The 14,733-nt window shown below is 50.4% G+C and overlaps 1 protein-coding gene across 1 annotated transcript in view; it reads right to left on the minus strand.

Moving 5' to 3' along the window:
- Nucleotides 1-748: 748 nt before the first annotated feature.
- The window catches only part of LOC144676589 (antigen WC1.1-like), a 52,168-nt gene continuing 38,183 nt past the window's right edge, over nt 749-14,733 (minus strand). The window contains exons 8-11 of the mRNA XM_078536973.1: nt 11,163-11,456; nt 5,883-6,170; nt 3,009-3,125; nt 749-843 (exon numbers count right to left, since the gene is read on the minus strand). Of these exons, the coding sequence (XP_078393099.1) occupies nt 764-843; nt 3,009-3,125; nt 5,883-6,170; nt 11,163-11,456 (779 nt within the window). The 3' untranslated portion in view covers nt 749-763. The remainder of the gene's footprint in view (nt 844-3,008; nt 3,126-5,882; nt 6,171-11,162; nt 11,457-14,733) is intronic.

Consider the following 14,733-nt stretch of genomic DNA (forward strand, 5'->3'; position numbering starts at 1 on the left):
GCTCCTGTGTCTTATGGTCTTATTAGTTATTTTCACCTCGGAGAGTAGAAGAGCCTCACCGATAACTATTTAGACGTTAGAGCAAACATTTGGACATTGAAACCCGCGTTGCACGGAGTAATATTTCTACAGATGTGCACTACAAATCTGTGTTGAGCTGTCACGTTTTGCACGGGACAAATTTGGTATCAGGCCGTTGGTTGCAAAATGACACTTGGGCGGAGACACAGAGTGGGTGCAATCGACGTGTTTATTCCCAATGAAGCCAGCAGTTTGGAACTTCGGATGGGCCGCAGATGTGATTCGTCAGCTGCGCCCAAATAAAATTCTGCCGCCAGATGTCTTTAACCAGCGCCAGTCCCGCTAGTCATAGAAGCAGCTAGGCTAATTTCGGTTGGTTATGCTAATTTTGCAATACCATGTTCTTTTGTCAGACATTTTTCTTGCGTTGACCGGGATCAAAGTTTGGCTTTTTCAGTCTTCGCGTCCAACAGACTGGGGGTAAAAACATTAACCTTGGGCCTGATCGTGAGAGGATCCCAAGTTGCAGCGGGCGCTTGTTACACGAGCGGCCAATGGCCATTCCAATTGCCGACCTCTAAATCTACATCTGGGCAGCGAGTATAACTGAAGGCCAGAGGGATACTGCTCTGCCGCACAGAACAAATTCTACCCCCAACCCTTCCCCCCACCCCCCCACCTCCCACCAGCCCCCAATATCTTCACGGGTCATCCAAATACAGTATGTAAAAATAGTGTCCATTTAAAAAGGAGTATCATCATCGATAGCTTCGATATGTGTCACGTCGTCGAGAAGTCTTTCTCGCACGTAAATCCTGTATTCTGTGGGCGGGAGAAAGATCGTGTTAATAGAGTTGTAGACAGAGTTGTTTAGAAACATAGGAAATGGAAGGCAGGAGTGGGTCATTCGGCCCTTTGAGTCTGCTCCGCCCTTCAATAAGATCATGGCTCATCCCCTATCTCAACGTCATCGTTCCGCTCTCTCCCCACACCCCTTGACACCTTCGGAGTCCAGAAATCTATCTATTTCCTTCTTAAATATATTCAGCATCTTGGCCTCCACAGCCTCCTGTGGTGGAGAATGGCACAGGTTCACTACCCTCTGAGTGAAGAGGTTTCTCCTCATCTCAGTCCTAAATGGTCTACCCCAATATCCTGAGTTTGTAACCCCTCCTTCTAGAATACACACCCCCTCCCAACCCACTCAAGAGGAAATATCATCCCTGCATCCAGTCTGTCTAGCCCTGTCAGAATGTTATATGTTTCAATGAGATCTCCTCTCATTCTTCTAAGCTCCAGTGAATAAAGGCCTAGTCTTCAAACACAACGTACAAAGAATTATAGCCAGTTTGATTAAAACATAACATGAAATAAAAACATTTTTCAAAAACTCATTTTAGGTGGATGTAACCATCGTTGACCATCCAGGGTTTTGACCCAGCCGACAGTGAAGGAACGGCCGGTATATTTTCAAGTCAGGATGGTGAGTGACGCGGAGGGGAACTTCCAGGTGGTGGTGTTCCCCATGTGTCTGCTGCCCATGCCCTTCTAGGCGGTAGAGTTGACGGGTGTATTTTTTTTTTGGAACTTTCGTGGGATGTAGACATTGTTGGCATGGCCAGAAAATGTTGCCAGTCTCTAATTGCCCAACCTTGCTAGGGCGCTTCAGAGGGCAGTTAAGAGTCAACCACATCCCTGTGTGTCTGGAGTCACATGTAGGCAAAGACGCCAGACTTCCTTCCCTAAAGGACATCGATGAACCAGGTGGGATTTCCCGGCAATCGACGACAGTTTCATGCCAAGCTTTATCTTCCTGATTTGTTAACCGAACTAAAATTCAACCAGCGTCTGTGACGGGATTTGATCCGATGTCCCCAGAGCGTTGCCCTGGGTCTCTGCGTTACTAGTGCCACCACCACAGTACACCAGCTCCCCTAGGAGGTGCTGTCGAAGGGGCCTTGGTGAGTCACTGCAGTGAACAAAGAACAAAGAAAAGTACAGCACAGGAACAGGCCCTTCGGCCCTCCAAGCCTGCGCCCATCATATTGCCCGTCAAACTAAAACATTTTGCATTTCCGGGGTCCGTATCCCTCTATTCCCATCCTATTCATGTATTTGTCAAGCTGCCTCTTAAACACCACTATCGTACCTGCTTCCACCACCTCCTCTGGCAGCGAATTCCAGACACTCACTACCCTCTGCGTAAAAAACTTGTCCCTCACATCCCCTCTATAGTTTTCTCCTCTCCCCTTAAATCTATGTTCCCCTAGTAATTGACTCTTCCACCCTGGGAAAAAAGCTTCTGACTATCTACTCTGTCCATGCCACTCATCATTTTGTAAACTTCTATCAAGTCGCCCCTCAATCTCCGTCGCTCTAGTGAGAACAATCCGAGTTTCTCCAACCTCTCCTCATGGTTAATAACCTCCAGACCAGGCAGCATCCTGGTCAACATCCTCTGCACCCTCTCCAACGCCTCCACATCCTTCTGGTAATGTGGCGTCCAGAATTGCACGCAATATTCCAAGTGTGGCCTAACCAAAGTCCTACACAGCTGCAGCATGACTTCCCAGCTTTTATACTCAATACCCCTGCCGATGAAGGCAAGCATGCCATATGCCTTCCTGACTACCTTACCCACCTGCGTTGTCACTGTGTGGGACTGGGGGCGGGGGGGGGTCTGAAATGCATTTGTTTCAATGCGAGAAGTATAATTCCACTGGAAGGGACAAGGCAGCGCATCTTGTCGATGGTACACACACTGCTGCCACTGTCCGTCGGTGGTGGAGGGAGTGAATGTTTGTGGATGGGGAGCCAGTCAAGCGGGATTCTTTGCTCCGAATGGCGTTGAGCTCCTTGCAGGATGACCAGCCACTGACCTACAGTGGGGATCACACCCTAAGAGTGAACTTGGTCCTCTCGTCGCAACATATGCGATGCAAAGTAGGGGAAGTAATAAAGACATGGACAGAAAGTATCCATCTTACCACGTTTGGTCTTGCAAGTCTTCGGCTTTCTGAAGTAATACACGGAAAGGACCAGAATCATGAGGAGTATCAGCGTAGCTAAGAACCAGCCAACGATTTTCTTCACATTCGGAGAGGCTACAATGACATTGAGAGAGAAAGAAAACAACGTGGGTCATTTTTGACTGTATCAGTTTCATTGTTTATTTGACGCCAAACACATTGAACACAATTGCATCCATGCATCTGTCTCTTGCATAAGGTCCCTCGGCCGCCATTGCTGCGATCAGTTGTGTATAGGAGGTGGAAGACGTTAGAAGCTTTATCAGTTAATGTGCTGAGATGGTGTGATGGTCATTCTCCATCTGCACACTCCTCTTGTTCATCTCATTGGTCGACCTCAGTTCCCTTCAACGACAGCACGGGGGTACTCGGAGTGTGTGATACACTTAGTGCTCACCTTGTCAGCACCTTAAGCAGTGCACATCCAAGCAAAATTGGCCATTGCACTTGCTAACCATCTCCCCCATTATAGGTTCTTCGCGGCTACCGTACGAAACAACTAGACTCTAGAGTGCCTAATCGAGAGGGCAGTGTGTGTCGGGGTGAGTGTGTGTGTGTGGGGGGGAGTGTGTGTGTGTGTGTGTGTGTGTGCGTATATATGAGGGAAGTGTGTGTGTGTGAGAGAGAGAGAGGGAGGGGTGATTGTGTGTGTAAGTGTGAGGGATGTGTGTGTGTGTGTGAGGGAGAGAGAGAGAGGGCATGTGAGTGTGTGTGTGCACATGCATGCATGTGAGGCATGAGTGTGTGAGGGTTGAGTGTGTGTGTGTGTCTGTTTGTGAGGGTTGAGTGTGTGTGTTTGTGAATGAGAGGGGTGTGCGTGTATGTGTGTCAGTGAGGGGTGAGTGAGTGTGTGACTCAGTGATGAATGTGTGTGTGTGTGCACGTGCATGCATGTGAGGGGTGTGTGTTTATGTATGTGCATGTGTGTGTGTGTGCGTGCGCATGTGTGTGTGTGTGTGAGTGAGGGGTGAATGTGTGTGTGAGAGAGTGTGTGTGTAAGGGTAGTTTGAGTGCGTGTGTGTGAGGGATGTAAATGTGTGAGAGAGAGAGAGAGAGGCGTGTGAGTCTGTGTGTGAGGGGGAGAGAGAGAGATACTGAGGAGAGTGTGTGTGTGTGAGAGAAGCGTGTGTATGTGTGTGTTTACATAGGGTGGGACAGGGGGTGACTGTGTGTGTGTGAGGGATGAGTATGTGTGTGTGTTTGTCTGTGTGTGTGTCTAGGAGTGTGTGTATGTGTATGTTTGCGTAGGGTGTGATGGGGGTGAGTGTGTGTGTGAGTGATGGGTGAGCGTGTGTGTGAGTGATGGGTGAGCGTGTGTGTGTGTGAGGATTGAGTGTGTCTGTGATAGGGGTGGGTTTATATGTGTGAAAGGGAGAGTGTGTGCCTGAGATGGTTATGTGTGTGTGTGTGTGTGTCTGTGTGTGTGTGTTGTGTGTGTGTCAGTGCCTGTGTGTAGGGAGAGTGAGAGGGAAGGGACACCCTTTATGTCTGCCTCACTCCCAGTCTCAAGTGTTCTCATTCACACTCACCCCACCACACACACTCTCACCCACTCTGTTCACTTTTTAAAAATCTTGACAATTTACTCTTTTGACAGTTCAATTTTGCTCAGAAAATTGTATATTTTCATGTGTCTGCTTTTTAAAAAAATTTGATTTTGTCCATCGCTTCTCAACCTTGTTTCCAAACCCTCCAGAGAATTGACTCTCCCTGTCTCAGTAAACCCGTCCACAAACATTCTCAAATTCCACCACGGGACATTCCCCACTTGCCTGGATGAGTGCAGCTCCCACAACACTCAAGAAGCTCGACACCGTCCAGGACAAAGCAGCCCCGCTTGATCGGCACCCCATCCACAAACATCCACTCCCTCCACCACCGACGCACAGTGGCAGCAGTGTGTGTACCATCTACAAGATGCACTGCAGGAACTCACCAAGGCTCCTTAGACAGCACCTTCCAAACCCACGAACACTACCATCTAGAAGGAAAAGGGCAGCAGACACATGGGAACACCACAACCTGGAAGTTCCCCTCCAAGCCACTCACCATCCTGACTTGGAAATATATCGGCCGTTCCTTCACTGTCGCTGGGTCAAAATCCTGGAACTCCCTCCCTAACAGCGCTGTGGGTGTACCTACACCACAGGGGACAAAATCCTGGAACTCCCTCTCTAACAGCGCTGTGGGTGTACTTACACCACAGGGACAAAATCCTGGAACTCCCTCCCTAACAGCGCTGTGGGTGTACCTACACCACACGTACAAAATCCTGGAACTCCCTCCCTAACAGCGCTGTGGGTGTACCGACACCAAATGGACAAAATCCTGGTACTCCCTCCCTAACAGCACTGTGGGTGTACCTACACCACAGGGGACAAAATCCTGGAACTCCCTCCCTAACAGCACTGTGGATGTACCTACACCACAGGGGACAAAATCCTGGAACTCCCTCCCTAACAGCACTGTGGATGTACCTACACCACAGGGGACAAAATCCTGGAACTCCCTCCCTAACAGCGCTGTGGGTGTACCTACACCACAGGGGACAAAATCCTGGAACTCCCTCCCTAGCAGCACTGTGGGCGTACCCTAAACCACAGGGACAGCTGCAGGTCAAGAAGGCGGCTCATCCACCACCTGAAGGGGCGATTAGGGACGGGCAATAAAAGCTGGGCCCAGCCAGCGACGCCCACACCCCCTCAGTGAATGAGGAAAAGTCAATGTTATCTGGCTTGACATTTGGTCAACTACTGCTAACCACAAGAACATGAAGAATGCCTGGTGCCTTAGTTTACCAAGAGCGTTGATGGAAAGTTGAATCTCACTCACCTGGAACAGCGACTAGGACAGACTCAGTGTAGGTGGAGTTGAACGATCTACCCTTGACTTGCACCTCGTATAAACAGACGTAGCGGCCAGAAATGTTGCCATCGCTGTTATTCAACGGAAACGTCGAGGTGAAATTCAACACTTCCGCGTGTTGAACTTGCCTAGACCCGCTGGCATCCAACTCCAATAAGTACATTGTGCCGTTCCCTGTGTTGTTCTGGACCGTGCAGTTGATGAGATTCATCCCTCTGACGGTGAATAAGGCTATATTGGGAGTCTGCAGGGGATCTGTTTGGATGAACATGCAGAAGAATCAATAACCGTGCGGCAGATAAAGGCAGCGGCTACTCGAGCAGGTCAGAGGCTGGGAATCCTGCGGAGAGTCACTCACCCTCCTGACTCCCCCAAAGCCTGTCCACCATCTACAAGGCACGAGTCAGGAGTGTGATGGGATACTCCCCACTTTGCCTGGATGAGTGCAGCTCCCACCACACTCGAGAAGCTCGACACCGTCCGGGACAAAGCAGCCCCGCTTGATCGGCACCCCATCCACAAACATTCACTCCCTCCACCACCGACGCACAGTAGCAGCAGTGTGTGTACCATCTACAAGATGCACTGCAATAACTCACCAAGGCTCCTTCGACAGCACCTTCCAAACCCACGACCACTACCATCTAGAAGGACAAGGGCAGCAGACACATGGGAACACCACCACCTGGAAGTTCCCCTCCAAGTCACTCAACATCCTGACTTGGAAATATATCGGCCGTTCCTTCACTGTCGCTGGGTCAAAATCATAGAACTCCCTTCCTAACAGTGCTGTGGGTGTACCTACAACACAGGGACAAAATCCTGGAACTCCCTCCCTAACAGCACTGTGGGTGTACCTACACCACAGGGACAAAATCCTGGAACTCCCTCCCTAACAGCACTGTGGGTGTACCTACACCACAGGGACAAAATCCTGGAACTCCCTCCCTAACAGCACTGTGGGTGTACCTACACCACAGGGACAAAATCCTGGAACTCCCTCCCTAACAGCACTGTGGGTGTACCTACACCGCATGGACTGCAGCATTTGAGTTTGTGTGTGAATGCGTGAGTGTGTGTATTTGCATGAGACTGAATGCATTTGCGTGTGTGTGTGAGTTGTGCGTATTAGTGTCTGTGTGTGGGGGCCTGTGAGTGTGTGCGTGTGCATGTTTATGAGAGTGCGTGTGTGAGAGAGAGGGACTGTGTGAGAGTGTGTGTGTGTGTTTGAATGTTGGTGTGTGTCAATGGGTAAGTGTGCATGAAAGTGTGTGTGTGCGAGGACGTGTGTGTTTGTCTGTGTCTGCCAATGTGTGTTTGTGTGTATGAGAGAGTGAGTGTGTGTGCGTGTGTGTGTGTGTGCGTGTGTGTATGAGACTGTGTGTGTGTGTATGCGAGTGTGTACGTGTTTGAGCGTCTGTGTGTCAACGTGTGAGTGCGGATGAGAGGAAGTGAATGAAAGTGTGTGAGAGAGAGAGTTTGTGTCTGTGTGTGAGAGAGAGAGTGTGTGTGTGTATGTGTGTGTGAGAGAGAGAGTTTGTGTCTGTGTGTGAGAGAGAGAGTGTGTGTGTGTGTATGTGTGTGTGTGTGAGAGAGAGTTTGTGTCTGTGTGTGAGAGAGAGTGTGTGTGTGTACGTGTGTGTCTGAGTGTATATGTGAGAGAGTGTATGAGAGTATGAGTGTATGAGAGTACGTGTAAACGTGACAGTGTGTGTGTGAGAGATCGTGTGTGTGTGTGTGCGTGTGTGTGTGTGTGGATGATAGGGAGTGTATCTGTATGTTTAAGAAAGGCTTATATCTTCCCAAACCTGCTGCACTCCGCAGAATCACACAGAGTGCAGAAGAGGCCCTTCGGCCCATCGAGTCTGCACCGACACGTGAGAAACACCTGACCTACCTACCTAATCCCATTGACCAGCACTTGGCCCCATAACCTTGAATGTTATGACGATGCCAAGTGCTCATCCAGGTACTTTTTAAAGGATGTGAGGCTAACCCACCTCCACCACCCTCCCAGGCAGCGCATTCCAGACCCTCAACACCCTCTGGGTCAAAATGTTTTTCCTCACACCCCACCCCCTAAACCTCCTGCCCCTCACCTTGAACTTATGCCCCTTTGTGACTGACCCTTCAACTGAGGGGAACAGCTGCTCCCTATCCACCCTGTCCATGCCCCTCATAATCTTGTATACCTCGATCAGGTCGCCCCTCAGTCTTCTCTGCTCCAACGAAAACAACCCAAGTCTATCCAACCTCTCTTCATCACTTCAATGTTTCATCCCAGGCAACATCCTGGTGAATCTCCTCTGCACCCCCTCCAGCGCAATCACATCCTTCCTATAATGTGGCGACCAGAACTGCACACAGTACTCCAGCTGTGGCCTCACCGAGGCTCTATACAACTCCAACATGACCTCCCTACTTCCCACTACTCAGCGCAGAAACTGCGCATGGAGCAATTTTCAAACTCCCACGACGCGAAACGGGATTGATCCCATCCGCGCTCGAGCCAATCGAGGCTGTTTAGGTGGATATTCCCATCTCCTCCAAATTACGCACTTGCCTCTCAACTTCCCCGGGGAGTTCCCAACACGTGCGGTACGAATTCGAGCTCTCTCTCTCTCTCTATTTCTCTGCTCTCCCGCTCTTTCCTTTAGCTCCCTCCTTCTGTTACCCTTCCCGTGCCCAGGGCCAACACCGATTGGTGAAAACTGGGCAAGCCCTCGGAGCAATGCAGTATGACGGTTCGCCGACACTGTTAGGGGCCTCCGCAAGGTGCTGACCTGCGCAGCCGTGGGACCCGATGCCCGGCGGCAGCAAAGCAGGCGGCCCGGGTTTGCTGACCACCTTACGCTTTGTGGGATCTTACTGTGCGCTGAGGTGCTGCCTCCCGCCTGCATTGCGGACAGGAAACTTACTGAGTGGGACGTAACCTCAGCTTGTGAGGCTCTGAGATTCAGAGTGTTTCTTTTTTTAAGATAACCCACCACCTCTCCTTTGTTTTTATTTTCCTCTTTCCCAGCTTTCCTCCCTGCGTTCTTTTCCTTTCTTTATTTCATTCTTACTTCCTTTATTATTTGTTTCCTTCGTTCCTTCTTTCTTTATTACTTTTTCCCTTCCTTTTTCTCCATCTTCCTTTCTTCCTTTCCTTTTCTCTTTCTTCCTTTTTGCTCTCTCTCTCTGTTTCTGTCCCCCTCTCTCTCTCTCTCTCTCTTTGTCTCTCACTGTCTACCTCTCAGTCTCTCTCTTTTTGCTTTCTCTGTTTCTGTCTCGCACTCTCTCTCTCTCTCTCCCTCTTTACCTGTCTCTCTCACACTCACTCTCACTCTCTCTCTCTCACACACGCACACACTTCCTCTTTCTCTATCTATCTACAGCTGTCTCTCTCTCTCTCACCTTGTCCCACCCTGTCTGTCTCTGCCTCTCTCTCTCCACCTCTGTCGCTCTCTATCTGTCTCTCTCTGTCTCTGCCTCTCTCTCTCCCCCTCTGTCGCTCTCTATCTGTCTCTCTCTGTCTCTGCCTCTCTCTCCCCCTCTGTCTCTCTCTATCTGTCTCTCTCTGTCTCTGCCTCTCTCTCTCCCCCTCTGTCTCTCTCTATCTGTCTCTCTCTGTCTCTGCCTCTCTCTCTCCCCCTCTGTCTCTCTCTATCTGTCTCTCTCTGTCTCTGCCTCTCTCTCCCCCTCTGTCGCTCTCTATCTGTCTCTCTCTGTCTCTGCCTCTCTCTCCCCCTCTGTCTCTCTCTCTCTGACTCTCTCTCTGTCTCTGCTTCTCTCTCCCCCTCTGTCTATCTCTATCTGTCTCTCTCTGTCTCTGCCTCTCTCTCCCCCTCTGTCTCTCTCTGTCGATCTCTCTGTCTCTGCCTCTCTCTCCCCCTCTGTCTCTCTCTGTCGATCTCTCTGTCTCTGCTTCTCTCTCCCCCTCTGTCTCTCTCTATCTGTCTCTCTCTGTCTCTGCCTCTCTCTCCCCCTCTGTCTCTCTCTCTGTCTCTCTCTCTGTCTCTGCCTCTCCCTCCCCCTCTGTCACTCTCTCTCTGTCTCTCTCTCTGTCTCTGCCTCTCTCTCCCTCTCTGTCACTCTCTCTCTGTCTCTCTCTGTCTCTCTCTCTGTCTCTGCCTCTCTCTCCCCCTCTGTCACTCTCTCTCTGTCTCTCTCTGTCTCTCTGTCTCTGCCTCTCTCTCTCCCCCTCTGTCTCTCCCTCTCTGTCTCTCTCTCTGTCTCTGCCTCTCTCTCCCCCTCTGTCTCTCTCTATCTGTCTCTCTCTGTCTCTGCCTCTCTCTCCCCCTCTGTCTCTCTCTATCTGTCGCTCTCTCTCCCTCTGTCTGTCTGTCACTCTCTCTCTCTCTCTCTGCCTCCCACTCTCTGCCTATCTCTCTGTCTCTCTCCCTCTCTCTCTCTCTCTCTCTCTCTCGGTCTCTTTCTCCTTCTGTCGTTCTGCCTGTCTATCTCTCGATCTTTCTCTCTCTTTCTCTGTCTCTCTATCTCTCTGTCTCCCTCACCCTGTCTCCCTCACCCTGTCCCACTCTGTCTCTCCCCCTCTGTCTCTCTCTACCTGTCTCTCTCTGTCTCTGCCTCTCTCTCTCCCCCTCTGTCTCTCTCTCTATCTCCCTCTCTCTCTCTGTCTCTCTGTCTGTCTCTGTCACTCTCTCTCTCTCTCTGCCTCCCACTCTCTGCCTCTCTCTCTCTCTCTCAGTCTCTCTCTCCTTCTGTCTGTCTACCTGTCTATCTCTCTCTCTATCTCTCTCTCTGTCTCTCTGTCTGTCTGTCTCTGTCACTCTCTCTCTCTCTCTCTCTGCCTCCCACTCTCTGCCTCTCTCTCTCTCAGTCTCTCTCTCCTTCTGTCTGTCTACCTGTCCATCTCTCGATCTTTCTCTCTCTCTCTTTCTCTGCCTCTCCCCCTCTCTGTCTCTTTCTCTCCCTCTGCCTACCCCTCTGTCTCTCTGTCGCCCCTTCTCTCTCATTCCTTCTGTCTCTCCCCTTCTCTCTGCATCTCCCTTTCTGCCTCTCTCTCTCTCTCCCTCCCTGTCTCTGTCTGTCTCCCTCTGTCTCTCTCCCTCCCTCTTTTTTTTGGTTTCTCTCACTCTCTCTTCGCCATTCTCCCTCGATTTGTCTCAGCCTGAGTCACATTCAGTCGCCCCACCGTCCATCTTCCCCTTCCGTATCTATCACCCCCACCCACGCCACGCGTCCCCTTCAGGTGAGCGCGCATCGGTACCCGAGCAGTGCTTGTAAAACGTCTCCCCTGCTCACCTGTCACGGCGATGTGCACCGAGGCATCGAGGGAAGAATTCGCGTACTCCCCGGCCAGCTGGTTCCCGTATTTGCAGCTGTACCTCCCAGCGCCCTTGGAGGTCAAGTTGGCCACTCGCACACTGGCGGAGTTTCTCCCGGGCCCGATGTCACGATGGGTCAGAAAGGAGCCGTCCAGGTAAAAATCAATCCCCCGGCTGGTGTTGCGTTCCCAGATGGTGCAGGTAACATTAACCGACTCTCCTTTGAGGAATACACTGTAGTTGGGCTCCAGCAGGATGGTGGGTCTGACCCCTGGTGGGGGAATAACACGGCGGACGGAAGCAGTTAGAGAAAAGGCTAGCAGTTCCGGGAAGGTTCACCGGACGGATACCAGGACCAGGCTGGACAGGCTCAGCTTGTATCCGCTTGGAGTTCCTACTCGAGAAGAGATTCTCCCGCAAGAGGAAGCACCCTCTCCACACCCACCCTGTCAGGACCCCTCAGGATCCGACATGTTTCAGTTAAGTCACCCTCTTACTGATCTCCCAGTTACTGTTCATTTCAATTCGATAGCATCACTAACTGGCTTTCACATCAACCGTGCTGGGCCCAGTGATCTGACGAGTCCTATAACCAGGGCAGGCGAGAGGGCTTTAAACTAAATAGCGAGATGTGGAGTTTTAGAGAGTTAAACAGAAAGGTTGAGGCAGGGCGGGGATATATTTCACCAAGAAAGAACAGTGTTGCAAGAACCTTGCACCATCGGTGGTTAAGGAAGTTAGTGATGCCATCAAATGGAAATGAACAGTAACTCTTTCGAGTTACCGACAGATCGCATGTAACTCTTTCGAGTACAATCACAGTTCTTGGTTTCCGGGAGCAGGACCTGAACCCACAACCTTTCTGATTCAAAGGCGAGGGTGCTATGGACTGAGCCACAGCTGACACAGTAACTGGGAGGACGGTAAGAGGTGGCTTCATTGAAACATTTAAAGATCCTGAAGGGGTCTTGACCGGGTGGGTGTGGAGAGGACGTTTCCTCTTCTGGGAGAGTCTAGAACGAGGAGTCGCTGCTTAAAAATTAAGGGGTCCCCCCATTTAAAACAGATGAGGAGGTTTCTCTCTCTCTCTCTCTTTCGGAGGGGTCGTGAGTTCCTGGAACTCTCTCCCTGAAAAGGGGCAGGGAGAGGGCGTGATCTTGAGCTACTTCCCCTCACCAAAGCTCAGCGTTGCCAATCTGGCCCCAATGGGAACCCAATGTCCTCCGCATCACCAGCCTGGGACTGACACCCGGGGTGGGGATGGAGGGGTGGGTGCGGCCATTACTGAGGGAGTGCAACATTGCCGGTGGAGCTTTTTTCTTTGGATCTTGGCTCAGGCCTCTCAGCTAGAGGTTAAGAATAAAGCACCATGCCGCTACCCAAACAAGAGCGGCGGAATTCCCTCAAGGATATCAGTAAGATCGAGAGAGTGCGGAGAAGATTTACTAGGATGTTGCCGGGTCTTCAGGAGTTGAGTTACAGGGAAAGATTAAACAGGTTCGGACTTTATTCCTTGGAGCGTAGAAGGATGAGGGGGAGATTTGATACAAGTTTACAAAATGGTGAGGGGTATAGACAGAGTCAACGCGAGTAGGTTCTTTCCACTTAGATTAGGAGAGATAAACACGAGAGGACATGGCTTTAGGGTGAAAGGGGAAAGGTTTAGGGGGAACATTAGGGGGAACTTCTTCACTCAGAGAGTGGTGGGAGTGTGGAACGAGCTACCATCTGATGTGGTAAATGTGGGCTCACTCTTAAGTTTTAAGGATAAATTGGATAGAGACATGGATGGGAGAGGTCTGGAGGGTTATGGACTGGGCGCAGGTCAATGGGACTAGCGGAATAATATTTCGGCACAGGCTAGAAGGGCCGAATGGCCTGTTTTTCTGTGCTGTAGTTCTCTATGGTTCTATGGTTCTTCAATGTCCAGCCCAATATTATATTTAAGTAGTGAAGGGCAAGGCGGGTCAGCGCTGTCTATTTTGCAATCTACATCAATTACCCAGGCGAAGAGACTGACCATAATGCAGCCATACTAGGCTAGGTGGGAATACCAACATATGGAAAAGAAGCAGGAGGAGGCCACTCGGCCCCTCAAGCCTGTTCCGCCATTTAATAAGACCGTGGCTGATCTGATCGTAACCTGAAATCTGCATCCCACCTCCCTCTCCCCCCCCGATAACCTATCACCCCACCCTTGCTCACCAAGAATCTCTCCAACTCCAGCTGCAAAATATCCAAAGGCTCAGCTTCCCAATCCTTTGCAGGAAGAGAGTTCCGGAGACTCACAACCCCCTGAGAGAAAAAAAATATTCTCCTCATCGCCGACTTGACTGGGGACCCCTTATATTGAAGCAGAGACCCCTGGTTCCTGATTCTCCCACAAGAGGAAATATCCTCTCCACATCCAGCCTGCGAATGGTGCTGAACATTGCGCAATATCAGGGAACATCCCCGCTTCGGACATTTTGATGGAAGGAAGGTCATGGATGTAGCAGTGGGTTAAAACTCTTTCGAGTTATCAACAGTCACAGATTGCACTCTTTCGAGTACAATCACAGTTCTTTGTTTCCAGGAGTGGGACATGAACCCACAACCCTCTGATTCAAAGGTGAGGGTGCTATGAACTGAGCCACAGCTGACACCTCCAGCAGTGAGTTGAAGTCCCACTCACAGAATTCAGTTAATGATCGGCGCTGGGACCCCAGCTATTCACAATATATATTAATGATTTAGGTGAGGGAGCTAAATGTAATATCTCCAAATTTGCAGATGACCCAAAGCTGGGTGGGAGGGTGAGCTGTGAGGAGGATGCAGAGATGCTTCAGTGTGATTTGGACAAGCTGAGTGAGTGGGCAAATGCATGGCAGATGCAGTATAATGTGGATCAATGTGAGGTTATCCACTTTGGTTGAAAAAACAGGAAGGCAGATTATTACCTGAATGGCTATAAATTGAGAGAGGGAAATGTGCAACGAGACCTGGGTGTCCTCGTACACCAGTCGCTGAAGGTAAGCATGCAGGTGCAGCAGGCGGTAAAGAAGGCAAATGGGATGTTGGCCTTCATAGCGAGAGGATTCGAGTACAGGAACAGGGATGTCTTTCTGCAATTGTACAGGGCCTTGGTGAGACCACACATGGAATATTGTGAGCAGTTTTGGTCTCCTTATCTGAGGAGGGATGTTCTTGCTGTAGAGGGAGTGCAGCGAAGGTTTACCAGACTGATTCCTGGGATGGCGGGACTGACATATGAGGAGAGATTGAGTCGATTAGGATTATATTCGCTGGAGTTCAGAAGAATGAGGGGGGATCTCATAGAAACCTATAAAATTCTAACAGGACTGGACAGGGTAGATGCAGGAAGGATGTTCCCGATGGTGGGGGGAGTCCAGAACCAGGGGTCACAGTCTGAGGATACGGGATGGACCATTTAGGACTGAGATGAGGAGAAATGTCTTCACCCAGAGAGTGGTGAGCCTGTGGAATTCGTTACCACAGAAAGTAATTGAGGCCAAAACATTGTATGTTTTCAAGAAGGAGTTAGATAT

The sequence above is a fragment of the Cetorhinus maximus genome, unplaced genomic scaffold, assembly GCF_964194155.1.
Source record: "Cetorhinus maximus unplaced genomic scaffold, sCetMax3.hap1.1 HAP1_SCAFFOLD_1717, whole genome shotgun sequence".
NCBI classification, from domain to species: Eukaryota; Metazoa; Chordata; class Chondrichthyes; order Lamniformes; family Cetorhinidae; genus Cetorhinus; species Cetorhinus maximus.